We start from the raw sequence: 26,238 nt of genomic DNA, 5'->3' as shown, positions 1-26,238 counted from the left end.
CTTTAAGCAGAACATAAGTTAAAAATAAGAAGAAATATTTATGGCATTATAATATTATCTTATGCATATACTGTATCATTACTTCCCCTTGACATTTTGGGGGAATTTTTTTGGCCATGACATGTAGCAGCTTGACATGGGATCTCAGTTCCCAGACCAGGGACTGAACCTGGCCTGCGGCGGTGAAAGTGCCAAATCCTACCACTAGACTACCAGGGAACGCCTTCCTTGACATTTTTCTTTAGTTACAATTCATTTTGTTTCTTAGATTAAAAACATCTCTTCTTTCATTTAAATGAGAAGCAGTGTCCAATTGGGAACCCTCAAGAGCAGCAGAAAGGTAAACGATTATCCCTCTCTTAGAAAATAAACTCTTTCCCTTGGTAAGTAAAGGGGAAAAGAAAATACAGGTCAACAAACAATATTCAGTAATAAACTAAAAGCATTCTACACTGTTCTTAAGAGAAAACAAAGCACTAGAAGAATGTTCCGTCCAGAGGAAAAGCCCAGAGAGACATGACGGCAGCCTGAGTAGGTGTCGTGCATGGGGGCAGAGCATGGCGACCATTTGGGGTGGTGGCAGCTGAGAGAAATGTGACATGTGGGGAGAGGAGCAGCTACATAGAGAGCCATGGGCTGGGCTTGAAGGACTCTGAATGAAACGCGAGGGTGTTTAGATTTTCCTTTTTAAAGCATCTGTTGGCGGCAGCACAGAGGGGAGACTGGCAGAGAGGGAAGCCCAGCAGGCTGTGTCCTGGGAAGGGACTGAACGGAGGAAGCGCTGGTGCCATCAGAGGCGGGGCTAGCGTGAGGCTGGGCAGAGGAAGCACCCATGGCTGGGGGCCCGAGCTGGCAGTACAGGAAGGGCAGGCGCTGGGACGCGTGCGGTTCTGCTGTGCACGGTGGGGAAGGTGGCTGACCATCAATCTGGTGGGTGGCTGAGTATGTATGTGCATGTGGCCTGGGGACAGTCTGGGGTTACTGCTGTCTGGGGGAAGGCAGCGGAAGGTGCCAAGGTGCATGAGATCACCCAAGGAGACTGAGGCAGCTGGCAAGTAAAAAAGGCCAAGAAAGGAATGAAGCCTGGGATGGGGGGAGGCGGGGGGATAAGAGAAATGGGAAAGGAAGTCTGAGAAGGAAGAGGCAGCAATGGGAGGAAAATGCCAAGAGTCCTGCTAAGACAGGGGGCCGTGACAGGCCACAAGCAGGGTGCACAGGGCGGCCCCAACTGTGCGGGAAACTGCTTTGACTGAACGTTTACTCAGGATGGCGCTCTGACACTCCTGCTGAGTCCCAGCCTTGGTAGACACCAAGCTGGATGTTGGGCCATGGGGAGAGAGAAGGGGGTCACTGGGACAGCAGGATGACTGTTACTATTCCTCTCCTCTCACGCAGACTGAGGAAGAAGCAAGAGGAGAAGACCCGGAAAGGTGAAAAGAAAAAAGTCCATTTAGCAAAATCAAGTGACTGTCAAAAAGATTGTCCATGAAGACCCTGGGCTGAATATCAGTAAAGGAGAAAAAAGATAATGACTCTGAGTAGCATCATTTGGGCTGTGTTATGATGTGTTTATGGGATGTGGCATTTGCCTTTACAGCCTACTTTATTACAATGCAAGCTACTAAGTATGTGATGCTTGGTCCAGCTGGCCCTAACAATCCCCACTGTGGGAACACACACTGTATGTTCTCCCTCTTGTAGGTACGTACAGAGCAAGTGCTGCCGATTACTAGTTCAGCTGAGAAAGATAACTACATCTCAAAATCCAGAAAAGCCGGAACATCCATTAAATTTACTTACACAACTTGTTGCCTTCTTTGTCATAACCGTGGAGATAAATACCACCAATTTCCAACAACCACCTGGGAATGGAGGCTTCCGTCAGGTCTAAAAAGTGGTAAACTTTGGTGAGTAATTGTTACTTAGTAGCCTTTCCAATAGAAAACTTCCAACATAAAGGTTACTCTTTTGTAGTACTTATGATATTAAAAAAGATAAAGCTTATGTAAACATTTGGAAAGAATCTCTGACAATTAAAAAATGGTGTTTTTACATAGGTGAAAAAAACTACATAAAGACACAGATGAGAGAAAAGGTAAAAATCCATTCCCTGTACACGTCAGCCATGACTGTGGACACATTTTCATGTTCTGGTTGTATTTCACACAATGATACGGAAACAAATCACTACTGGACAATTTCAAAGAACACGGCAGTAAATATACACATTTTACAGCCTCAGAAATGATGAAAGAAATCACTGTGGTTTCTCTATTAAAACACTATTTTTCTATGTTTGAAAACCAGCAGAGTCTAATACATTTTATAATCTTGGGGCAAGTGGAGAAACACCAAAAATGCTGGATCCTTCAGTAGGAGGCCCACTCTCTAGTGAGGCCAAGAACCAACACAACAAGGCAGCAAATGCCCGGGCTTTTGTGGCATCCACCAGTATTTCCCTGAGAACACTCCCAGCTTTCTTTATCTTTCCCCACCCTCCTTTCATCACACCTCTGCTGGCTGCCACTAGAAACCAGCAGTTCTATGTAAGAACAAATGTATCATGGAGTATAAAGGTTTATTCGGTACTTCAACGATTTAGAAATAATTAGGCTCACATTTCTTTGCTTGATTAATAAATGGCTTCACTGCTGCAACGACCTACAGTTTTTAGAGTTCCAATCAAATCATTTTAAAATACTCTCCTTCTGACAGATTCCTGCAACAAGCACAGTGACTGGGAAAGTTATCTGCTCTGGATTTCTCTGTGGACTATTTTGGATTCAGTCTGCAGACTTGGTCACTCCAGAGTTTACTATCCCCAAGGTCAGGAAGCCTTTATAGCTCTTCAAAACCAGCAGTTATGCCAGTGTCTTCCTGTTAAATTTTTAGGAGGAGAGAGATAATAGGTAATCTTTCCTGAAAAGAGTTCTTCATATACTTGAAGATTATTATAAAATCCCCTCTAAGGTTTAAAATTCCTTTTTTTTTGGGGGGGGGTGGATTTCAGTCTAGAATTGGGCCCTGAAATCAAGAAGAGGACCCTGCTGTAGGCATCCTTGGGGATAAGCTTGCTTGTGGGGGACTCCCATTTGTCTAGTAATTGCATGCATAGCACCTATTAGCATAAGGAACTCTGGCAACAACAACTGAGAAAGGCAGGCCAATAGCATCGCCTTTCTCCAGGCCTAGTAGTAAAGATGCTGTCTTGCTATCTTAATAGTACCCAACTAACCAGGCACAGATTAGGAGACTCTGCTGTGAGTGAAGAATCTGAGTGTGACTGTGCTCCTTAGAGATCTGATTTCCTTATACATCCTGCTCTTTTTAAGACTTATTCATAAGTTGCGCCTTTCAAAATGTTACTGGGTGTTTATAAAACATTATATTCTGGTATTTATGATGACTGCCAAGAATATTTGCAAATACATGTACATATATGTAAAACAATGACATTTATGCAGGGGATACAGTACACAGTCAGAGGTCAATTCAACAGCTTACCATTGACAGACATCTCTTTCCTCCACTGAAAACTCTCATCAAGCATCTTCAGTGTTTCATCTACAATATTATGCCTCCAACATAAGTAACTTTCCACCCAGTTATCATCTTGTTGTAGTCTTTCAACATCACGTGGATCATATTTATCTGACTTATCTAGGGGAAAAACAGTATTAAATACCCAAGGCAGATAAATTCCGTAGTAAATGATAACAGTAATACCAAAGGAGACAAAAGACCCGGAAGATAAAGCCAAGCTATAAGAAGACGGAAACAAGGATGCAGTTCAGATGGGAATGCAAGTTAAAGGACTGATGAATTTCTTTTTTCTTTCTTGCTTTCTTTTTTTTTTTTTTTTTTGTCTTTTTGCCATTTCTTGGGCCGCTCCCGGGGCATATGGAGGTTCCCAGGCTAGGGGGCGAATCAGAGGTGTAGCCACCAGCCTACACCACAGCCACAGCAACGTGGGATCCAAGCCATGTCTGCAACCTATACCACAGCTCACGGCAACGCCGGATCGTTACCCCACTGAGCAAGGCCAGGGACCGAACCCGCAACCCCATGGTTCCTAGTCGGATTCGTTAACCACTGAGCCACGATGGGAACTTCGTCTGCAGCTTTATTTTAAAACAAGCCACCAGAGATTAAGACCATGGTAAAATATTTTATATAACCTTCTCTAAAACTATAACATCTGGGAAGATCAATTCTGTTATGTGAACTTGAAATCCTTACTGCAGTCATTGAAAAATGAAATCTTATGTGTAAAGAAAAAACTAAGTTGGACTTTTAAAGACGTGTTTGGCCAACGTCTTTTTTAAGAAATGAACTAAATATGAAATAGAAAACTACGTATGCGGCAGTCACCATTTCCCTTAAGTTACTGGAATAATCACTGCCAATCATTTCTCATCATCCACCTACACACATACTGTGTTCTCATCAACCTCTCTACACCTGGCATTTTTCTGTAACTGAACTTTGTCTCCTCATAGCCACCCCTGCACAGCCCTGTTCTACCATTCTTCAGGACTCCTTTCAAATGCTTCCTCATCCATAACATTTTCCCTGGGCCCAGAAGCAATGCCTCCCCTCCTGTGAAAAGCTACAGGACCTGAACGACACCCTTCTTAAAGCACTTAGCACATTTCCCCTGGAATCAGAGTTCCTGGCATTGATGCCCTATCTTCCCGTAGAGAGATCCTAACAGCACAGTCTATACATCCAAAGAATCCCCCAGAGCAGATTACAACAGTGCCAATGAAAAGGCCTTCAGGAAACACTGGTTGATTGAATCTATTCCTTCTCTAATTTTATTTTCTGGGTTAATGGTACCCTCCCAGGGGCCCGAGGAAGAAACTTATGAAAACCGCCTGGCTCCTTCATTTCCATTTTTTTTTTTTTTTTTTTTTTGCTTCTAGTTAGTTGCCAAGTTGTATAGCTTCTATCTCCTCTCCATTTGCTCTGACTTACTTCAGGCCCTCAGAGATAACAGCTGAAAGGGCAGGGAAATATTAAGTGCATCCACAGAATTATCTTCTTTGAGTCCCACTTTCCTTAGTTATAAACTGCTTTAGATACTCACAGGGTTGTGTGAAGATCAGATAAAAATGTATGTATGGAAAGTACTTGAAAGTTTAAGGTACCATAAAATAGAAGACTAGGCCATAAATCATGCGCTTATACAGTGTTACTTTGGATAAGGCTTTCATTATTTGGGCTCTGTTTTTATAATCTATACAATGGGTGGTTCTGTTGTGGGTCAATGTTGGAAAATATGTATATTTTTTTTTACCTCTGCTATTCAAAAATTCATCAGTATTCAAAGGACAACTTTTCTTTTATTATAATTTACAAACACAAGTTGGAGGTAAAAGAATTTATACTGTTGGGCAGCAAAAAGGCCCCCAGGAGTACCTGCTCCTAAAGAAGGACCATCCAGCTTGGCCACTGGACAGCTTGCTCCACTGGACCAATATGGTACTTGCCTTAAAATTACTGGCTTCATTTTCAAGAAAATTTCTGCCAAAGACCCAAGTCTGAATAACCATAGTTTTCTTAACAGTTGTTCTTTCAAATAAAAATGGTGGTCCATGAAAAATACGGCAACTCAAATACACCTAAGTATTTGATGTGTACCTCCTGACAGTGTTACCCAGAACATTAAAAGGACATGTACTTGAGAGTTAAGATTTAATAAAAGTTACTGCTTCAACAGGGACTTTGTAAAATAAAATTGGCTTTTTAAAAAAAGGTTTTAACTGAGAGTGCTGACAATGAAGATTAGAATGGCCACCTGTTTTGATCTGGGCTGAGGAGGCAGCAGTTCTGGCCACCATTGTTTCCTTGTAGTCAGCACATATGAAACAATCAAATGGATTCTTAGCATCACTGTGAAAATGGCCTTTTTTTTTTTTTTTTTTTGGCTTTTTAGGGCTGCACCCACAGCATATGGAGGTTCGCAGGCTAGGGGTTGAATCGAAGCTACAGCTGCCAGCCTACACCACAGCCACAGCAACGCCAGATCCAAGCTTTGTCTGCGACCTACACCACAGCTCACGGCAATGCCGGATCCTCGACCCACTGAGCCAGGCCAGGGATCGAACCCGCAACCTCATGGTTCCTAGTCAGATTCGTTTCTGCTGCGCCATGACGGGAACTCTTTGACCTCATGGGCTCCTCAAGAGTCCTGGGCATCTCCAACGGTCCACAGACTAACCTCTGAGAACCACTTCTCCAGAACAACATGTGACAAGTGGTGAAAACTCAGTAAATATTAGCCATAAGAAGAAAACACTGTTGTTGTTATTATTGCTATTACCACCCTTGCTGGTATTAGCTCCTGGGCATCTCCAACGGTCCACAGACTAACCTCTGAGAACCACTTCTCCAGAACAACATGTGACAAGTGGTGAAAACTCAGTAAATATTAGCCATAAGAAGAAAACACTGTTGTTGTTATTATTGCTATTACCACCCTTGCTGGTATTAGCTCCTGGGCATCTCCAACGGTCCACAGACTAACCTCTGAGAACCACTTCTCCAGAACAACATGTGACAAGTGGTGAAAACTCAGTAAATATTAGCCATAAGAAGAAAACACTGTTGTTGTTATTATTGCTATTACCACCCTTGCTGGTATTAGCTCAATGGAGGCCATAAACAAGACAGGGCTCATTACCAAGAAATACATGTAAAGCTTACTGCTCTTGGACAGTTTCTAGGGATGCAGGGCTTTGAGATTAGCAATCTCCATTCATATTAAAAGGATTAAGTTTTGTTATGAGTAGAACATGTGCTTACATGGGAGATGCCTGTTGTTGAACATCACCCCTGGACAGAGAGAAATGGAAACAAAGAGCTAGAAAAGAAGAGAACGTGGGGGCTGGAGAGGAGGTCATGAAGAAGTGGAGAGAGCAGGAGAAAAGTGGGGACAGAAGTAGCCAGAGAAGGGCACTGAGAGGAGGAGAGGGAAAGAGAGCACGAGACAGGGAGAAACAGAGAGTAAACTGAGCATTCAAGGCAAGGGAAACTTGGCCTGGGACCATAAGGCCAAGTGCAATCATAACTGCTTATAACACCACAATGGCCTGCTTTCAAACACAGCCCCCAGATGACTGAGCTGGACGGAGGCAAAATACACCAGCCCAAAACATGCCTCTCTGGCATACTGGTTATTTCAGTCTGCTATCTGCAACAAATGGCAGATACAGGAAAAGCTCTGAAAACTGAGTAAAAGTCATTCTTTTCTAAGAAAACATTTATAAGAGAAGTCTCCACTCTAAGGGTGCCTCCCTCCCTGTAACAGGAAAAGGAGAATGACTCTAAATCTCTAGACACTCTTATCAGTGGAGAAGGCAAGGGCTTAAATCTGCACAATCAGACCCTTGTTTCCTGAGCTCCTCAGTCCCCTCTAACAACTGACTCGCTGCCCAACATCTCTGTTTGTCTTCAGCTGAAGATGGCATCCAAGGTGGTGGCTGGAGCCACTTTGGAGAGTTACTCAGTTCTCCTGCGTCTCTCCCATGTATTCAGGAGGTATACAAGATAAGGTTTTCTTTTTCTCCTCTTCATCTGTCTTATATTAGTTTAATTATTAGACCAAAGAACCTCGAAGGGTAGAAGGGAAAGATTTTCACTTCCTCAGAAACATCAAGTGTTAAGCTTTCTGAAAACCAGCCTTTCAGGAAGTCTAGATGTTACAGAAGCTAAAGATGAAGATATCCAAACACACATGTGCGCATGCACCTTCCTCCCCCCCAAGACAAATCACTTTGAAAAACCTTACCTCCCAATGATTCAAGCATACAGATGCCAAAAAGATGAGTCTTATACACAGATATATATCTTTTTTTTTCCCTAGGGCCGCTCCCATGGCAATATGGAGGTTCCCAGGCTAGGGGTCCAATCGGAGCTGTACCTGCCAGCCTACACCACAGCTCATGGCAATGCTGAATCCTTAACCCACTGAACAAGGCCAGGGATTGAACCTGCAACCTCATGGTTCCTAGTCGGATTTGTTAACCACTGTGCCATGACGGGAACTCCTACACAGATATATACGTATGTACTCTCATAATACCTTGTCCTTACTACTTTCATCTTGTGCAACCAGGGAAAACTTCATCACGAACCAGTATCAACCTCAAGTGGCAGACTCTTAAGCCTCATCCTTGCATGTGTTGAAATAGCTCAAGCTCATTTTTGACCACTCCTTTGTTGAGAAACCTTAATCAACTATTGCCATATCTATATGGTTGTCTCTTTCTACTATTTATTTCTCCGTATGTGGATTTCACTCTGTAAACTGGTCTTATGTTTAAACAGTATATCAGCACCAAACCAACCGTAATGTTCCTAATTTTGCAGAGAAAGGACTAGATAAATGGAGATAAGCGGCAATGGTGATTCACCTCTGGGTCAGACAGGACTAAATGTTCCTGGGTAAAGATGGCTTCTCTGGGAGTTCCTGTCGCGGCTCAGTGGTTACTGAACATGACCGGCATCCATGAGGACGCCCCGAGTTGGATCCCTGGCCTCGCTCAGTGGGTTGGGGATCCGGCGTTGCCGTGACCTATGGTGTAGGTTGCAGGCACGGCTCAGATCCTGAGTTGCTGTGGCTGGGGTGTGGGCTGGTGGCTACAGCTCTGATTGGACCCCTAGCCTGGGAACCTCCATATGCTGTGAGTACAGCCCTAAAAAAGACAAAAAAAAAAAAAAAAAAGAGAGAGAGAGAGATGACTTCTCTCAGCTTTTCACCTCTCTCTTCCATGCACACGCACCTCCTTTACACACTCACAAATACATTTTTAAGTGTTGCAACATAAAGAGGATAAAGTGCTTATATGCCAAACAGCAAAATCCATTATTAACTTTCCTTTTTCTCTCTTGGGTACTTGTCGGCTGGTGAAATTACCAACTGGCTAGAAACTGTGTTTTAAGGTTAAAAAAACATGAAAAAATTCTAGTCATATTCAGGATAGCAAGCAGAGTAATGGAACCGGAAGACCCCCGCTACTAATTATGTATAGGGAATTGAGCAAGTTGCTCTGAGACTGACTTTATTCTCTGTAAAATGGAGATAAGGTCTGACTATCCAGTCTTATGCAGACCAAGGACACTTTGAAAATTTTACACACTATACCACTGAATTTTTATTAACATAAGGTAGAATGCTTCCCATGAACAGAAGACTAAATTCTAACTGACCTATCAGTTAATCAGTTGAGAAAATCTTGGACATGCTATAGTTATTACAAATGTGCTTACAATTCATATTAAGCTTGATAAAATACAAAAGTGTTATGAAAAATGGAGTTCCCGTCGTGGCTCAGCAGAAACAAATCTGACTAGTATCCATGAGGATGCACATTCAATCCCTGACCTCGCTCGGTGGGTTAAGGATCTGGTGCTGCCATGAGCTGTGGTGCAGGTTGCAGATGCAGCTCAGACCCAGTGTTGTTATGACTGTGATGTAGGCCAGCAGCTGTAGCTCAATTAGACCTCTAGCCTGGGAACCTCCATATGCCATGGGTGCAGCCCTAAAAAGACAAAAAAAAGTGCTACGAAAATGAAAACTAGAGATAGTAATTAACTAGGTGTCAAAATGTTCAAAGGCAGAAAATATACAACTGACACACATTACAATAGTTTAAAAATTCTTAGGATCTTTTATCTCTCCAAGACTCTGAGCACTGATTTACTTTAAGTCCTGATGGGACTCTGGAAGAGCATTTGTATTGAATGGACTACCTCTATTGGCTGGACCATGCAAATGTCAACAGTGGGAGTGATGAGGCTGAAATAACAAAGAATTCCCTTTAAGGGCATCCTCTGCTAGTTGGCCACAACCTACCCTGAATCTCATCTTTCCTGTGAAGCTATCCAGTGAGAGATTGAGAAGTAGGTGATCTTTTATAATGGAATTAAGCCATCGGCCTATAGAAGTGATTTTCAAACTTTGCCACCTATCAGAGTCACCAGGAGGGCTGGTTAAAACAGGGACTAGTGGGCCCCACCCCTTGAGTGTCTAATTCATGGGTAGGATGGGAGAATCTGCATATGAAGCAACTTCCTACAGTATGCTCATAATGCTGGTCCGGGGACCACACTTTGAAAACTACTGGTCTATTGCAGGGGTTGGCAAAATTTTTCTGTAAAGGGCCAGATGGTAAATATCTAAATATCTTAGACTTTGAAGGTCACATATAGCCTCCCATTGCTGATTCTTGTTTTTTTTTTAGCAACCCTTGAAAAATACAAAAACCAGAGGGAATTCCTAAGATAGCGGAGTAGTAGGATGTGAAGCTCACCTACTCCCACAAGCACATCAAAGATAAATCTACATGTGGCATGATGTGCAGAGAAAATTTACTGAACGTTGGCAAAAGACCTCAGGATTCTGATAGACTAAAAAAACTCCATGTAACAGGGTAGGATAAAAGAAAAAGAAAAAAGAAAATGAGAAAGAAAGTGGGATGGGACCTGTGCCCCTAGGAGGGAGCCGGGAAAGAAGAAAAGTTTCTGCACCTTGGGAAGTCCCTCCACTGGTGCGGAGATCAACCAGGACAGAGGAGGAACTTCTGAGTTTTGGAGAAAACAGCAATTGGTTTATAGCAATACCAATGGCAACAGCTCTGCACAGTCAATGCTAGTGGCCTGCACGCCCCAGCCCAAGATGAACATCTGTTGGTATGGGCAGGGCTTGGGAACTAAAACTAGGGCTTTGAATATCAGACTAAGAGAACTGGGGCTGGCTGTGTAGAAAAAAAAAAAACCCTGAGGTTGGTGGCATGGAAACAGCCTGGAGGGACTAGAGTCTCAGGTGAGCACATGTGACGATGTAAGGTGAGGAAACCTGCGCTGGCTTAGAGGCCAGGTGCCAATGTTTGCGGGTGCTGGAAGGAAGGGGTAGGATCCACCACTACAACGTGCTCCCTGTATGCCCTGAGGCACCAGGATACCACCCACAACAGCTCCAGGACCTGTAGCACTGCCTGGGAAAAGGGGGGTTTGTGGGAGCAGCCTCTATCTTTGCAGCTACAGGAAGCAGTTGTGTGAGCCGTCTGTCAAAGGGAGGGGTCACAGGAGCAGCCACTGGCTCTGGCAACTACAAGGAGTGGTCCCAAGAGCCACATGGCAAAGGGAGGTGTCATGGGAGCTGATGTAGCCCACCCAATTTCAAGAGCAGTCCCATGAACTGCTGCTATCTCCTGCTCAGACCACATCCCTAACAGCCACCTGGATCCAAGAGAGGTATCAAGCTATGGCAGTTACAATCATGTGCTCTGGGTGCATGTGAACCTCCACCACTGCCAAGTACTCCAGGACCAGGCACCAGCTGCCACATCTATATACCTGCTGTCAAGAGGACCAAAGGCGTAGAAAGTTAGACAATATGAGATAATAAAGAAATATGTTTCAGACAAAAGAACAAGATAAAAACACACAAAGAGAACTAAATGAGAGGAGACAATTTACCTGAAAACGAATTCAGAGTGATGATAATAAAGATGATTCAAGATCTTGGAAAGAAAATGGTTGCAGAGATCGAGAAGTTTCCAGAAATGTTTAACAAGGAGCTGGAAGATTTAAAGAACAAGCAAACAAAGATGAATGACACAATATCTGAAATGAAAAATGTACTAGGAGGAATCCATAGCAGGATAATGAAGGCAGAAAAATGAATAAGTGAGGTAGAAGAAAGAGTAGTGGAAATCACTCCCATGGAAAGGAATAAAGAAAAAAGAATATAAAGAATTGAGGACAGTCTAAGAGATCTATGGGACCACATTAAACATAACAATATTTACATCATAGGGGTCCCAAAAGGGGAAGAGAGAAACCACCAAAGGAAATATTTGAAGGGATTATAGCTGAAAATTTCCCTAATATGGGAAAGAAAACACTCATTCAAGTGCAGAGAATCCCATACAGGATAAACCAAGGAGTAACACTGTGAGACACACACTAATCAAACTGACAAAAGTTAAGTACAAAGAATAAATATTAAAACAACGGAAAAGCAAAAAATAACACACCAGGGAACCCCCATAAGGATATCAGCTGATTTCTCTGCAGAAACTATGCAAGGCAGAAGGAGTGGCAAGATATATTTAGGGTGATGAAATGGAGGAACTTGTAATCAAGAATACTCTACCTAGCAAGGCTCTCATTCAAATACAGTGGAGAAATCAAGAGCTTTACAGACAAAACAAACAAACAAACAAAAAAAAAACCCAAAAAAAACAAGCTAAAATAATTCAGCACCACAAAACCAGCTTTAGAACAAATGTCAGAGGAGCTTCTCTAGGTTGAAAAGACAATAACTAGAAACCAGAAAATTACAAATGGGAAACCTCACCAGTAAAGGCAAACATATAGTAAAGGTAGGAAATCATCCACGCACAAATATGACATCAAAAACAGCAATTGTGATAAGAGGAAAGTATAAACGCAGGATATTGAAAATGCATTTGAAATTAAGAGACAAGCTACTTAAAACAATTTTGCATATATACAGAATGCTATATCAAAACCTCATGGAAACAAATAACCAAGAAAGGACAATAGACACACACATAAAAAAAGAAAGAAAAAGAATAAGAAAAAGAAAAAGCAACCCAAATATAACACCAAAGGTAGTTATCAAATCACAAGAAAACAAAAAAAGAAGGGAAGAAAAAATGTCAATCATCAACAAAGCCAAAACAATTACAAAAATGACAATAAGTTCAAATATAATAATTACTTTGAATGTAAATGGATTAAATGCTCCAACCAAAAGACACAGACTGGCTGAATGAATACAAAAACAAGACCCATATATATGCTGTCTACAATAGACCCACTTCAGATCTAGGGACACATCCACACTGAAAGTGAGGGGAATGGAAGAAGATATTGCACGCAAATGGAAATAAAAAGAAATATGGAGTAGCAATACTCATAACAGACAACACAGACTTTAAACTGAAGGATGTTACAAGAAGCAAAGAAGGAAACTATCTAATGATCAAATCATCAATCCAAGAACATATAAAAAGAGTAAATATGTATGTACCCAACAGAGACACACCACATTATACAAGGGAACTGCTAATAGCAATAAAAGGAGAAATTGACAGTAACACAATAATAGTGGGGGACTTAACCCCGCATATACATCAATGGACAGATCAACCAAATAGAAAACCAATAAAGAGACACAGGCCTTAAATGACAACATTAGACCACATAGATTTAATTGGTATTTATAGAACATCCATCCAAAAGCAGCAGAATATACATTATTCTCAGGTACACACAGAACATTCTCCAAGACAGATCCTATCTTGGGCCATATATCAAGTTTCAGTAAATTTAAGAAAATTGAAATCATACCAAGCATTTTTTCTGACCACAGACTAGAAATCAACTACAAGGAAAAAACTGCAAAACACACAAACACCTCAAGACTAAACAGTGTGCTACCCAATGGATCACTGAAGAAATTAAAGAGGAAATAAAACAATACATAGAGACAAACAACAATGAAGATATACCATGATCTAAAACCTCTGGGATGCAGCAACATCAGTTTTAAGAGGGAAGCTTATAACAATACAATTTCACCTCAGGAAACAAGAAAAATCCTAAATAAATAGCCTAACCTTACACCTAAAACAACTAGAGAAAGAAGAACAAATAAACACAAGTTAGTAAAATGAAAGAAATCATAAAGATCAGGGCAGAAATAAATGAAATAAAGAAAACAACAGAAAAGATCAGTGAAACTAAAAGTTGATTCTTTGGAAAGATAAACAAAGTTGATAAACTTTTAGCCAGACTCATCAAGAAAAAAAAGGAGAGGGCTCAAAATCAATAAAATTAGAAATGAAAAAAGGAGAATTTACAACTGACCTCAGAGAAATACAAAGGATCGTAAGAGATTACCACAAGAAACTATAGGCCAATAAAATGGACAACCTAGAAGAAATGGACAAATTCTTAGAAAGGTACAACCTTCTAAGAACGAACCAGGATAAAACAGAAAATATGTACAGATCAAATGTAAGTACTCAAACTGAACCTGTGATTTAAAAACTCCCAACAAACATAAGTCCAGGACCAGATGGCTTCACAGGTGAATTCTACCAAACATTTAGAGAAGAGTTAACACCTATCCTTCTGAAACTCTTCCAAAATTCTGCAGAGGAAGGTAGGAACACTCCCAACTTAGTCTATGAGGCCACCATCACCCCGATATCAAAATCTGACAAAGACACCACAAAAAAAGAAAATTACAGGCATCACTGATGAACACAGATGCAAAAATCCTTAACAAAATATTAGCAAACTTAATCCGACAATACATTAAAAGTATGGAGTTTCTGTCATGGCTCAGTGGTAACAAACCCAACCAGTATCCATGAGGAGGCAGGTTTAATCCCTGGCCTTGCTCAGTGGGTAAAGGACTCAGCATTGCCATGAACTATGGTATAGGTTGTAGACGTGGCTTGGATCCTATGTTCTGTTGCTGTGGCTATGGCATAGGCCAGCAGCTACAGCTCTGATTCGACCCCTAGGCTGGGAACTTCCATATGCCAGTGGTACAGCCCTAAAAAGACAAATGAACAAACAAAAAGTATCATACACCGTGATCTAGTGGGATTTATTCCAGATTCTTCAATATTAACAAATCAATGTGATACTCCACATTAACAAACTGAAGAATAAAACCTGTATGGTCACCTCGATAGATGTTGAAAAAGCTTCTGACAAAATTCAATAGCCATTTCTGATAAAAATGCTACAGAAAGTGGGCACAGAGGGAACCTACCTCAACATAATAAAGACCGTCCATGAAAACCCACAGCTAACATCATTCTCAATGGTGAAAAGCTAAAAGCTTTCCTGCTAAGATCAGGAACAAGACAAGGATATCTACTCTCAACACTTTTATTCAATCACAGTTTTGAAACTCCTACCAATGGCAATCAGAGAAGAAAAAGAAATAAAAGGAATCCAAACTGGGAAAGAAAGAGTAAAACTCTCATTGTTTTCAGATATAGAAAAATCCTAAAATGTTACCAGAAAACCACTAGAGTTCATTAATGAATTAGGTAAAGTTGTGTGACAGAAAATGAACAAAATCTCTTGCATTCCCATACATTAATGATGAAAGATCAGAAAAAGAACTTAAGGAAACAATCCCATTTACCACTGCATCGAAAAGAATAAAATACCTAGGAATAAACCTACCTAAAGAGGCAAAAGATCTGTATTCTGAAAACTACAAGACACTGATGAAGGAAAGCAAAGATGACACAAACAGATAGCAAGATGTACCATGCACTTGGATTGGTACAATCAATATTGTCAAAATGACTACAATACCCAAGGAAATCTACAGTTTCAGCACAATACCTATTAAAGTAGTAATGGCATTTTTCACAGAACTACAACAAAAACCTTTAAAATTTGTATGGAAACACAAAAGACCCTGAATAGCCAAAGCAATCTGGACAAAGAAAAATGGAGCTGAAGCAATCAGGCTCCTTGACTTCAGACCATACTACAGAGCTTTAATAAAGCTACAGTCATCAAAACAGTATGGTATTGAAACAACAACAGAAACATAGATCAGTGGGACAGGAGAGAAGGCCCAGAAATAAATTCACACACCTATGGTCAATCTACAACCAAGGAGGCAAGAATACACAATGGAGAAAACAGTCTCTTCAATAAGTGGTACGGGAAAACTGGGCAGCTACATGAAAAAAAAATGAAATTTGAACACTTGGTAACATGATACACAATAAATAAACTCAAACTGGATTAAAGACCTAAATGTAAACCAGATAGTATAAAACTCTTAGAGAAAAATATAGGCAGAACACTATGACATAAATCATGGCAACTATCTTTTTTGATCCACCTCCTAGAGTAATGAAAATAAAAACAAAAATAAACAAATGGCACCTAATTAAACTTAAAAGCTTTTGCATAGCAAAGGAAGCCATAAAAAAATTGGAAAGACAACCTAAAGACTGGGTGAAAATATTTGCAAATGAAATGACCAGCAAGGGATTAATCTCCCAAATACACAAACTTCTCATACAGTTTTATATTTAAAAATGAAGCAACCCAATTACAAATGGGCAGATGACTTAAATAGATATTCATCCAAAGACAGATGGCCAAAAAACACATGAAAAGATGTTCAACCTTGTTTATTATTAGAGAAATGCAAATCACAACTACACTGAGGTATCACCTCACACCAGTCAGAATAGCCATCATCAAAAAGTCTACAAACAAAAATGCTGGCGAGTGTGGAGAAAAGGGAACCTTCCTACACTGTTGGTGAGAATGGAAGCTGGTGTAACCACTATAGGAGAAAAGTATAGAGGCTCCTTAAAAACTACAAATACAGCTATCATATGACCCAGCAATCTCACTCCTGAGCATCTATCAAAGAAAACCATAATTCAAAAACATATATGTACCCCAATGTTCACTGCAGCATGATTTACAACAGCCAAGATAATGAAGCAACTTAAATGTCCATTGACAGAGGAATGGATAGAGAAGATGTGGTACATATATACAACGGAATATTACTCAGCCACAAAAAGAACGAAATGATGCCATTTGCATTCAACATGGATACATCTAGAGATTTTCATACGGAGTGAGGTCAGACAGAGAAAGACAAATATCCTATGGGATCAGTAATATGTAGAATGTAAAAAAAAGAATACAAAAGAACTTACAAAAGAGAGGGACTCAAAGATTTTGAAACCTAACTTATGGCTACCAAAGGGGAAATGGGGAGGGGGATAAATTAGAAGGCTGGGACTGACATTTACACAGTACAATACATAAACTAGATAAATAACAAGGACCTACTGTATAGCACAGGGAAATCTACTCAATACAGTGTAATAAGTTATATGGGGAAAGAATCTGAAAAGGAATGGATATATATGTATATGGATAACTGATTTACTTTGCTGTACATCTGAAACTAACACAATTCTGCAAGTCAGTTATATTCCAATAAAATTTTTAAGAAAAGATAGCTGAAGAAAACAGAAAAAAAAATTTCAACGAGAAGCATTTTGTTAATGTGGTTAGTTCCTCTGCTGAATTTTCTGACTGTGAATTATCTTTGCAGTCCTGGGACCAACAAAAGCACTTGGGCCTTATGTGTACATGTTGTACATGTGTGCCTTTGTGATGGTGGGACAGGGAGAGTGCTAAAAGGCTATGACCATCAATTCTATTTCTTTAATAGTCACTGATCTAGTTAGGTTTTTTTACTTGTTATTGAGACAACTTTTGGATGATTTTCCTTTTCTTCAGAAAGTTTTCTACTTCATCTAAGTCTTCTAACTTACTCTGATAAAGCTGGTCTTTGTATTCTCTCATGATTAAAAATCTCTACCACATCTGAAATTCGATCTGCTTTTTAGTCCTAGAGTATGCCTTCACTTTTGCCCTTTCTTCTTAATCAGTTACCCTAGGTTTATATATTTTACTTGTTCTTTCAAAAAGCCAACCTACCCTTATTACATCTACTATCTCTTTTTTTCCTATACCATGAGTATCTGCTCTTCTTTCCTTGTACTTTCTTTGTATCTACTCTTGTTCATTTTCTAGCTTCTTGAATGGACTCTTTTGCTGATTTTTATTTGGGCCCTGTTTTCTAATAAATGAATCTAAGACTCCTGTTCAGCTTTAAGTAGTCTCTAGTTTCTGTTGTCATATCCTCTTTCACCTATGAGTTATTTAAGAGAAGTAAGAATTATACACATTGCCGGGAAATTGTTAACTCATGGGTTATTTAGAGGTGTTATTTTAAGTTTCCTTACTTTTGATTTGTTTTTGAGTACCTTTTTATTGTGACTTCTCATTTAGCTGCTTAATGGAGTGGGAACATGGTCTGCGTGATCTAGCTGCTTCGGAATTTCTGGGACTTCCTTTATGACTTAATATGTGCTGAATGTTTCTAAAAGTTCCAAGAGCACAAATATCTATCCCATCATGTAAAGTTATAATATTATACTATATTCACTACGTTAGAGGCTTGGTAGTTTTATATGTGTGACAAGGATAAAAACTGATAAACTCTTAAGATCTCTTCCTATTATTCTGATTACCTTTAAAACGTTGACCTTGAGAATACTGGAGCAGAATTAAGTGTCTGTCTGTCTGTCCATCTACCTAATCTATCTATCTTTTAAAGTCTTCCTCTCTTGGGAAATAATACGTAACTCATTAGCTACAAGAACTAATTTATGATCATCCACCAAATGTTAGCTGAAAAGAGAGCTAGATATTGCAGACACAAAGACGAATAAAGCCTGAGCGAATCCCTTGGGTGGTTCATAATCTAGAGAGTTTATTTAAAACATCCAGTAGTGTAGTTATATTTTAAATGTCACTTTCCTTCTACCCTTCCTTTTCAGAGAGGGAGGCTGATAAGAACAATTCCTGTTTCATGTACCCTTTACCTACAGCGGTTCCTTCCATTCACTGCTGATTTTCCTGTCCTTGAAATTCTCCTTTCTGAAATCATCTACAATACTAAAGTTGTTCTACTTCTCTAACCTCTTTGTCTCCCTCAGCCTAATAAGACATGGGTATTCCTCGAGGTTAAATTATTAGTTGCAATAAAATTAAGATTGCTTAATTTTTTAAAAAAGATAAAATAAAGACATTTTCAAAATTAAGAGTTTGCCACCATGACCCTGCCAAAGAAAAACCTAAGGGTTACACTTAAAATGAAACAGTAACAATCTCAAATACCAGATCTGGCACTTAAGAAGGAATGATAAAGGTATTGGCAAATAAATGGTATGTAAACACTAATACCATAAACAATAATAAATTGGAGGCAGGGTGAATATAAGGAATCAGGTTACAACTACATAATGCCTATATCCTTCAGTGAGTAGAAGAGGAACACTCTCAACTCATTTTATGAAGCCCATGTAATTTTGATGCTAAAGTCACATAAGAAAAGTACAAAAAATGAAAATTAAAGGCCAGTTTTTGAATACAGATGCAAAACTCGCAAAATATCAGCTGACTACAGCAATATATTTTAAAACCCTGATTAATATAATCTACCATACTAACAGATTAAAAGAAAAAACAAGAGAATGTCTCTTTAGATACAATACATATGTGCTACAGATGAAGAAAATGAATTTAGTAAAATTCAACCCTCATTTGGGATGGGAACGAAAGAAAACAAACAAAAAAACCCCTAGCAAACCAGGAAAAGAAGGAAACTTCTTCATTTTGATAAAGGCTATCTACAGAGATTATATTCCAGGCTTTCTCTCTAAGATCTGGAATATGACAAGGAGGCTTTTATCACTGCTTCAACTCAAGAGTGTTCTAAAAGTTCCAGCTGGTGTAAAGTGAAGCATTTAAAGTTGTAAAAGTTCAAAAGTTAGAAAGAAAACTCATGTTTTCAAGGTGATATTATTGTCTACACAGACATCCCAAAGGAATCTAGAGATAAATTATCAAAATTAATTACGAGCTAGTAAGATTTCTGAGTCCAGTATTAATGTAAAAAAGTCAAATGTACTCTCTACAAAGCAGCAAAAATCATTTAGAAAATAAATTCTTAAGAGAGACTGTTTAAACCACTGCAAAAATAAAACATACAAAGTATCCAGAAATAAATTTAACAAATGTGGGTTAACATTTATGGCGAAAACTGTAAATCTTTCAATAAGAAAAGAGTTCGGCAGATAGGTGTACCAGGTTCTTGAAGAGGAAGACTTAACCATGACAATGTCAACTCTCCCAAAATTGACCTTCTGATTTAACACAATTCCACTCAAAATCCCAACAAAGGTTTCATTTGTTTGTTTTGCAGAAATATGATAAGCTGATTCTATGGAACAACAAAGGGCCAAGAAGATCCTGAAGAAGTGACTGTCATAAGTGGAAACCAAATGGCCCCATAAAGATACAAAGAAATGCAAATTAAAATCACAATGAGATCCCAACACCCTCATCAGATGGGCAAAAATTAAAAAAACAAAACAAAACAAACAAAACACGAACAATGCCAGATTTTATGGTAAAGAAAAGTAAGGACACACAAAACTGCTGGTTAAAATGAAAATGGGTGCAATCACTTTGAAAACTAGTTCAGATTTACCTAGTAAAGTGGACCATGCGGCCTATTCTACAACCCATCCATTTCACTCTTGGCTACAAACTAGAGCAGCAGTTCTTGAACTCCTTGGTCTCAGGACCCCTTTACACTCTTAAAAATAACTGAAGGCTCTAAAGAGCTTTTTTGGTTATACAGGTTATATTTACTGGTAGTTACTATATTTGGTATTAAACTGAGAAAAATTTTAAACATAAGGACACACGAGCACATATTCTATCATCCTTCACCAATGGTATCAACACAGGCCATGTAACCTCTGGGAAGAGGCCACTGTATGCTTGTGAAGGAATGACAGTGAAAAAGGAAAATGTCTCAGTGTTACTCTTTGTAAAATAGTTTTGACTTTTAAACTCCTTGATATGGTCTTAAGGAAATATAGCTCCTAGACCAACTTTGAGAACCACTGCCCTACACAGAGTCTAGGCACCAGATATGTGTAAGAGTGTTTATAGCAGCCCTGTATCTTTTTAGGTACAAAATCTACAAAGACCCCCACATCCATCAACTGGTATTTTCATTCCACGTAACTACAACACAGTGATAAAAAGGAATCAATTACATTCATGGAAAAATATATTCAGCTTTTACCTCTTTTTTGAACTTGAAATAAACCTAGTAAAGTGCTGGGGAGGAATACATCCTAAGTGGGTAAATCTAATGAAAAGCAAGAGCGTGAGCAACAGCAAATGCTGGACAAGCAGCTGCTCCACGAATGGCAGGGCTGGGGATACACAGAAAGTTCTGTTTCCTTGGCTGAGTGGTGAGTACATGCGAGTTTTTAAATTTATGTGATATACATTTTGCAAAGATATTTCAAAATATAAAAAAGCAATAAGCCAAGTCAAAACTAAAATTAAAAGACTAGAAAGTTACTGAATGGGAGAAAATTATTTAATAGCAATGGAAGAAGCCAAAAATGATTTTTTTTTTTTTTTTTGCTTTTTAGGGCCACATATGCAAGTTTCCCGGCTAGGGGTCTAATCAGAGCTACAGCTGCCAGCCTATGCCGCAGCCACTGCAACGCCAGATCTGAGCCAAATCTGAGACCTATACCACAGCTCATGGCAATGCCGGATCCTTAACCCACTGAGTGAGGCCAGGGATCGAACCCTCATCCTCATGGATACTAGTCAGGCTGGTTTCCACTGTGCTACGATGGGAACTCCAGGAATGGGTAATTTGAATACGTTAAAAAAAAAAAATGAAAAAAGTCAAAGTGACATCAACAAGAAAAGTCCAAACCAATTTTAAAAACTGTACTAATGAAAAAGAATTTTTAGACTAAAAATGGATGTAAAAATATGAAAAGAAGTTTACTCTCAGTGGTAATCAAATGCAAACTGAAACAAAGAAGCATGAGTTAAGAAATGATCCTAGCATGAGTGAGGCTGTGGTTACACTAACACTTTCATATGTGCTGGTGGGAATAAATCTTGGTGTAACTTTTACAGAGAAAAGTTTCACACATATTACAAAGTGTCTTTAAAATATATACCCTCTTAAAACCAGTAATTCTACTTCTAGACATGACTCTTCAGGAAATAATCTAAACTACTAAAAAAAAAATTGAAGTAACAAAAAACTAGAAAGAACCTACATGTCCAAAAAGAAACTAGTTAAAAGATACGCAAATGATCTTTTATTTATAGAATTGAATATTAAGTAGTAACGTAAAACATTGCTTACTTTATAATAGAGAAATAAGATCATGTCAATAAAAAATGCAATGCATTACATCCAAAGTGATCTTTTAACTATTTATTATGCATAGAATACCAGAAAAAAATTCATCCACTCTTAGAAGAGTTTTCTCTGGATGATAAGCTTATGGGAGATTTTCTGGACTGTTTTTGGTATCACCCAAATTTATTTAAATGAGTTCCTATACTTGCAGAGTCAGAAATAAAACCTAAAATAATGAGACCCACAAACCTCTCAGTGGCTTTTCAAACTAAAGCACATACACGTCACTTCGGTGTCCAAGGCTCCCCACTCTAGATTCCCACTGTTGATTCGTAAAGGCTCGTCTAAGTGGGCGTCTGTGACTTCCTGAACATGCCCCCTACCTTCCACTTCAGCACCTCAGCTCGGACTATTGGATCCACCTGGATCGCATTCTCTACCTGGCCGAGTTCTAGCACCTTCCAAAGTTCCTGAGAAACACCACCTTTTCTGTGAAGTTTTTCCAACTCCATGCTCTCCCAGTCATCCCAACTAGATGTGATTTTTCTTGGTCTCTGATTCCTACAGAAGTCATTTTGGCACTTACTCCTCTTGCTAGAACTTGCCTTTAATAGTTAGCTCTGTCTGAATGCCTCTACTAGACTGTAGTCGTTCAGGAAGGGGCTTGATCCTTTGGCTCTTTCTCTAATATTGACATGCTTCTTTCCAGAATTAAGCACATAATAAGTATGTGAGGAACTGAGTAAGTTAATGTCACAAGGGATTAGTCTTTTGCCTTGGCCACAAGGAGGAAGAGAGAACGGGAAATATTTCTCACTTGAGACAGCATGAAATTTCTCACAGAAACAATAAGTGAAGAAAAAGGCCCCTTAGGAGTGCATACAACAATTACGGATTTAGATTTCATTCTTTTGGCAACTATAAATCCATCCATAATTGGTAAGTTAATTTCTGCGGAAACAAAAACATGCTTGGAATTCCCAAGAACCTGCCTCCAAAAGAGGTTTTGGAGTATGGCCAGGGTGTAAAGTGATAGACTTGCAGATAATAAATATCTTTCTTTAGGAGAAACATCACGTTGGCTCAAGTCGGTCTTAAGCCTCTTCTAAACAAAATATTGTTAACAACACTAGAAAGGGTGAAATAAAAGAGCGCGGAAGGAGGAAAGTGGATGTTCTCAACACCTGCGTTAGTTTCTAAAAAGTAAATTTGAAAGGGAGAATGTAGGCAAATCAAAAAACCCTTTTCACCAGTTTCCTACTCTGCCTTTGCCTGGTGCCCTATTTTAGGAAACAACCAAAACTTTTAAGGGGAGAAAGTCTTTAAGGCAGTTTCATTTTCCTTTTCTATGCAAATTGTGGAGTTCCTGTCGTGGCTCAGCGATAATGAACTCAACTAGTATCCATGAGGACATGGGTTTGATCCCTGGCCTTGCTTAGTGGGTTAAGTATCTGGAGTTGTTGTGAGGTGTGGTGTAGGTGACAGACGTGGCTCAGATCTGGGGGTGCTGTAGCTGTGCCATAGGACTGTAGCTGCAGCTCCAATTTGACCCCTAGCCTGGGAACTTCCATATGCCACAGGTGTGGCCCTAAAAAGCAAAAAAGTAAAAAAATATTTGCAACGGCCATGTAGATAACTCACCCGCATACCTTTACACATACCCAAGTGTGACAAAAGCCGCCCTCCACTTAATGCCAGCGGTGTTTGACTCTGAAATATCACTGGCCTTTATGAGACATATTGTGAGGGGTGCTCTTTGCCAGATTTGGTTGGGGGAGGAGAGATGGTTGGGCCAACTCTTAATACAGATATGCGTATGTTTAAGCGCTGGTGTATTCAATCTATGACTATGTATGGAGAATGTGCTAAGTACAAAGAGGTGAGTCAGACCCGGCCCTCAATGCCCACAGGTTGCCCCGGACTCAAATATATTCTACTGCAGGAAATGGACAGTAAACAAATGAACCAGATAATTACAGGTTACGGTAAGAGCTGGAAAGGAGACAAGACAGGGAGGCTATTTAATAATTGGCAAAGGCCTCTCTGACACATTTAAACCAAGATGGAAAAGAAAAGGAGAACCTGGCTGTGCTCACTACCTGTCAAGAGCCTTCTAGGCAGAGAGAAGTGGAGAGGTTCGGAGAAGGAAAGCGACTCCGTCTGTTTGAAGAGCATCAAAGAAACAGTGTGGCTGGTCATGTTTTTCCAACTGTGGGTCATGTTTGTAGGTTGTAATGTCAATTTTGTGGGTCACTGTATCGGGGGCCATAGGTTTCCAGCCTAAGTATTCCTTAATGAACTTTTGCTTCGGTCACGTATGCATGTGAGCGTGTACTTGGTTGCAATGTATAACATGTTTCTTACTGTAGGCGGTGGCGAAAAGTGTACCAAGCAAGAAGAGTAGCAACAAGTGAGGATGGAGGGGTGGGCATGGCCTTGCACTGTAAGCCACCATAAAGAACTGGGATTTTTATTCTAGACACAGTGGCAAGGTACGACAGGGGTTTGTTCAAGCTGAGAAGTGACAATTTAATTAGACATGATGGTGTTACCAAAAGATTTCTACAGTGAATTCGCCAGCCCTGGCCTAGCCACTAACACCAGGGACTTGGAGCAAATCACTTAATCTCTCTAGACCTTACTTTTCTCACTGGAAAACTGAGAAGGCTGGACCAATGAGACCTTTAAGATCTTACCTACTGCTCAATTTCTGACTCTATTCTGCTTCCTCCGTTGGGCACAAGTAAGTAACTCTTGGGGAGCACACTAGCTCAAGTTCTGGGTCACTTCTTAAAATATTATAAACCTTGCAGCTATGAGAGTTACATTTCTATAGAACATACCTCCAGAATTCTGTCTTTCCTGGAAGTAGTTATATTATTAGAAATGAGATCTCTGGGCTAAAAGTGAACAGAGTGCTTTTGCAACTCTCTGGTACAATGTTTGGGACGTGAAGAAAACTGACAGGGAGGGATTAAAAGACTTACCAAGTTATTCGGAACAGATTTCTTTATTTGTTCTAGGTCATCAACTGACATGTAATCTAGGGCAGTCTCAGGTTTCAGGGAACCTCTGCTCAGCACTAGAGTCAAGATATGGAAACTGGACTCCTTGCACAGGAACCAAAACGACTACTGAGGCAAAATACTGAGAGCCTACTATGTGCTAAGCCTGTGCCACACACTTTGATATATGCTTCTGTTTAATCTGCCTAACCTAATGATCTGAATTTCACAGATAGGGAATCAGGGGCTCAGGAAAGACAAGCAAGCTATTAAGTGGTTAGACTATTTACTCCATATTTATAATAAATTATCCTGCATGGTTTTCAAAATTACCATACAAGGATGAAATCAACACTTAAATATCCGACAACTCAGGTATCTATGACATCAGGACACGGAACGTTCACCTAAGAAATCAATTCTGGACACCCAGATACTTTGCTAGGTACAGTGTGGGATGAAAAGATAAGAACTAGTTCCAGCACAGGCAGGCCTACTTTGTGGATAGCGTGCTGGGTTGTATGAAGTGCAATTAAGCAAAATATCCAAGGAATCTGGATCCCCAATTAAGTACACGTGAATAGTATTACGGCCATTTTCAGGTTCATTTTCTCGATTTTTGCTGGTGAAAGGTCAGCAGAGGAAACGTGGACTGCGCAATGTCAAGTGTCCTGCAAGTTCCAGAAACTCCAGAGGCTAGAAACACAAATTTCCAACTTGCATTAACCCTTTAGGAAGCAATGGGCGTATCAGTTGCCCAATCAGTATACGTGCCATATTACAGAGAAAAAAACTTGGAAACGTTTACCGCACGGTCCCCCGTGAGGACCGAAATGGTCCCTAACGCCTCCCACGGAGACACCCTCAAACATCCCCAGCAAAGTTGGGGACGCTCACTGCACACCTGCCTTAACGCCGAGAACTCACCTGCCACATACTCAGCTTCGAACCTCCGTCGGACGTCAGCGATGAGCTTGGGTTTATTCTGGGCTTGGTACTAGAAGGGAGACACGAAAAAACGCTCGGACACCACGCGCACCACCCCACTTCCCTTCAGCCCAGCCCACCTGCACCTGGGCGCGCGGCCCCCGGGCCTCAGAGGCGGCTTCCGGATCCGCTTTGGGGAGGGGGGGCGGCAGCACACGGTGCGGTCTGCTCCTCACCTCGGCCATGGTTGCGCTCGCGGACGTGATCGCAGCTGCCGTCACCGCTTCCACAGCTGAGATCCAAATATCTCATCACTAGCCAAGCCGGCCCGTAGGTAGAAGGAAGGGCGGGACGTGGAGGCGGTCGCGTGACAAGGGAAGGCGGGCGGAAGCACCGCCACGCCGCCCAATCCAGTGCGGCCGCCTGGGTCTG

The 26,238-nt window shown here is 40.3% G+C and overlaps 1 protein-coding gene across 3 annotated transcripts in view; it reads right to left on the bottom strand.

Moving 5' to 3' along the window:
• MOSPD2 (motile sperm domain containing 2) overlaps positions 1-26,197 on the bottom strand; it is a 64,813-nt gene extending 38,616 nt beyond the window's left edge. For 2 of the 3 annotated variants that reach the window (XM_005673413.3, XM_013985901.2), the window contains exons 1-4: positions 26,043-26,197; positions 25,807-25,876; positions 3,505-3,660; positions 1,801-1,887 (exon numbers count right to left, since the gene is read on the bottom strand). In XM_005673413.3, the coding sequence (XP_005673470.1) occupies positions 1,801-1,887; positions 3,505-3,660; positions 25,807-25,876; positions 26,043-26,051 (322 nt within the window). In that variant the 5' untranslated portion in view covers positions 26,052-26,197. 3 annotated transcript variants of the gene reach the window in all.

Source organism: Sus scrofa, chromosome X, assembly GCF_000003025.6.
Source record: "Sus scrofa isolate TJ Tabasco breed Duroc chromosome X, Sscrofa11.1, whole genome shotgun sequence".
Taxonomy (NCBI): domain Eukaryota; kingdom Metazoa; phylum Chordata; class Mammalia; order Artiodactyla; family Suidae; genus Sus; species Sus scrofa.
The sequence above is the reverse complement of the archived record's forward strand: the minus strand, read 5'-3'. Positions and strand labels throughout refer to the sequence as shown.